The sequence below is a fragment of the Juglans regia genome, chromosome 9 (assembly GCF_001411555.2).
Source record: "Juglans regia cultivar Chandler chromosome 9, Walnut 2.0, whole genome shotgun sequence".
Taxonomy (NCBI): Eukaryota; Viridiplantae; Streptophyta; class Magnoliopsida; order Fagales; family Juglandaceae; genus Juglans; species Juglans regia.
In genome coordinates, this window is record NC_049909.1 from 8338897 (window position 1) to 8341684 (window position 2788).

At 39.3% G+C, this 2788-nt stretch overlaps 1 protein-coding gene across 1 annotated transcript; it reads left to right on the forward strand.

Annotated features, from left to right (window-relative positions):
- The first annotated feature begins 1901 nt into the window (after positions 1-1901).
- On the forward strand, positions 1902-2417 carry LOC108979847. The gene has a single exon (XM_018950613.2). It carries the CDS (start codon positions 1902-1904, stop codon positions 2415-2417), a length of 516 nt encoding a protein of 171 aa, XP_018806158.2.
- Positions 2418-2788: the final 371 nt, after the last annotated feature.

Sequence of the window (2788 nt, forward strand, 5' to 3'; positions counted from 1 at the left end):
TTTTTCTTATTTCTCCCTTGTTGTATTGTATTTGTGCTGGGTAATGGGTTGAGGAACCGTTGTGTATATATATTGGTCGAGCCACTATGTTTAGGTGTGAATTCAGTCAGTTCGGTTCGGCCCAATTATTTTTTATTCTTTTTTTTTTAAATAAGATAATAAAAAAAGTTATTTAAATACTAAATTAAAACTAAGTGAATTATTAATGTAGATTATGTAACTAACTTTATAAAAAAATATTTTATATAATCAATGATAATAAATTAGATGAAAATTACATTATAAATTATACAATTATTATATAAATAATATATATTTTTTAATTCGGTCCAATCCAGTCTGGTCTGGGGTGGGAAACCCCTAAACCAGGATCGGATTGAACCTACTTCGGTCCTCTATTTCTTGGACCGGAACTGGACTGGACCAACTTTGGTCCAGTTAGATCGGGACCGAACCGGTCGATGTTTCCTGTCCGAACCGACTGGCTTACACCTCTAGTTGTGTTGGCCTGTGAGTGGTGGCCGACAGCTCAACATATAAAGAGCGGCGTAAAATGCAGCATAGAGGGGCGGCGCAGAGGGCTGTATATTACCAAATTGGCGCTGCCCCCGCTCGATTGTGAAACTTGTCGTGGGAAAGGGCTGTCGGTGTTGGGAGGAGGCTAGGAACCTCCTCCGCGACACCTTTGAGATGGTGGCAATGGGCTCTAAAGCCCACTGGCCGCAGCGCATGACGGTGTTCCGGTAAGAAGGGGACTGGGGACATCGACTGCAGGAGGGGACTGGGGACACCATGTCATCTTCCCCTCGTCGGCAATGTCCACGGTTGCGCCGAATCGAAGGGAGTTTGGTTTCTCCCAATTCTGTGTACACGGCGCTGCAATTGTTGATTCAAGAAGAAGATTAGGATTTCTTCTAACTTCTGAAGGGCCTAGGCCTAGGCCTTGCCCCAGTCCAAAGAGAATTAAAAAATAAAAATCCAGAATCGAAATTGGGCCTTTAGGCCCTGTACAGTAGGCCCGACCAGGGTCTTTAATGACCAAAGGCCTCACTAATGAACTGGGTTTCGGCCCGGGTTACTAGACCGGTGTGGTCTAGACCTAGACTGATCAGATTCTATTATAATATTATTTATATATTAAAAAAATCTGAAATTTTATTTTTCTTTTATGTGCATGTTATTATTGTTAAATACATGTATTAAATTAAATTATATATATTTTATTATTGGTATATACTTGTATTAAATTAATTTTTATGCATGTTATTATTGTTAAATGCATGTATTTAATTTTATTAAATTTTCTATACATGTTATTATTGGTATATACATATATTAAAATTTTATGTTCATGTTGTTATTATTAAATACATGTATGAATTGATTATTTTGGCTCTTATTATTATACCATGTATATTTATTTATCCAATACAGAGCAAATGATTTACATCAAAATTTAAGAAAATATTGGTTGCCCGAAGGTACAAGATTTTATTAATTTTAGTGACAAATCATTAAACGCCATAGTAAGGTGGATATGATGGAGTGAACACTTTGTGTGTCAATATCTACTCCCAAATGAGAGTCTTGATGACACTACTAGTTCATCCATCAAAAGTAAGGTTGAAGGGACACTTTCTATGTCAGAGTTTATTCCCAAAAGAGAATTCTGATGATACAATTAGTTCATCCACAGAATTTAATATTGGTGAGAACACTTTGTGTATCAAGATCTACTCCCAAATGAGGATGTTGATTACACTACTAGTTCATTCATAATTATAGTATTTTTTCTTTCCGTATTAAAAAAATTTCCTCTCTAGGTTTCCAAAGGTTATCTACGTAGAGGCCTCCTTCCACGGCTGTTTGTGTCGTGCCTTGCTTTAGGTTTCCCGTTGCAAATGGAGGACTCTCTCCATGATCTCTATCAGCGTCTCGCTTTAACTGAGACGAAAAATATAGAGGTGGTTTTGGAACCAGGGAAATTAGCAGATGCTCTTCTAAGCGGAGGTAAGTGTCTGATAATGAAGTTATTCACTGCGAAGCATTATAATAAAGAGGTGTTCAAGAGTACGTTGCGGAAAGCTTGGCCTTTGGGGTTAGGGGTGAAGTTCAGAGATCTGGATTCCACTCTCATTCTAGCCAAATTTGAGAACATAAAGGACAAGGAGAGGGTTCTCCGAGAGGGTCCTTGGTTGTTTGTTAAACATTTAGTTTTAATGTCTGAAGTTGATGGTTGGAGTCAAGTTCACCAGATTCAGATGAAGATGGCTTCCTTTTGGGTACGGATTCATGACTTACCTCTTATGGCTCGTACTGATTATGTTGGTCGTTTATTGGGTGTGAAACTTGGTTCTGTTGAGGAAGTGGATGTGGAGGCAGGGGAGATGGAATGGGGGGAGTATTTACGAGTATGAGTTGCTTTGTCAATCAATAAACCTTTGCTCAGAGGTTAAAAATTGACGATTGGGGATGGCGAACCAGTGTGGGTTCGGTTCTCTTATGAGAGATTACCGAATTTCTGCTATTGGTGTGGTTATTTGGGACATGGTGAGAGGGATTGTGCCAATGTAATATGAGAATCTGAGGTGCATACAGTGAAGGATTTCCCTATGGTATGTGGCTTTGTGCAGGCAATGGGTTTGGAGTTCGCCCACTTGCAGGGAAAAATAGAGGACCCAATCCTTTGAAACACACTCCAACTTCTCCTTTTGGGTCAAAGGACGCAACGGGAAAGGATGTACCGAAGAAAGGGTCAGATACGGTGGAGGAGGAAGGCGTGGTTTAT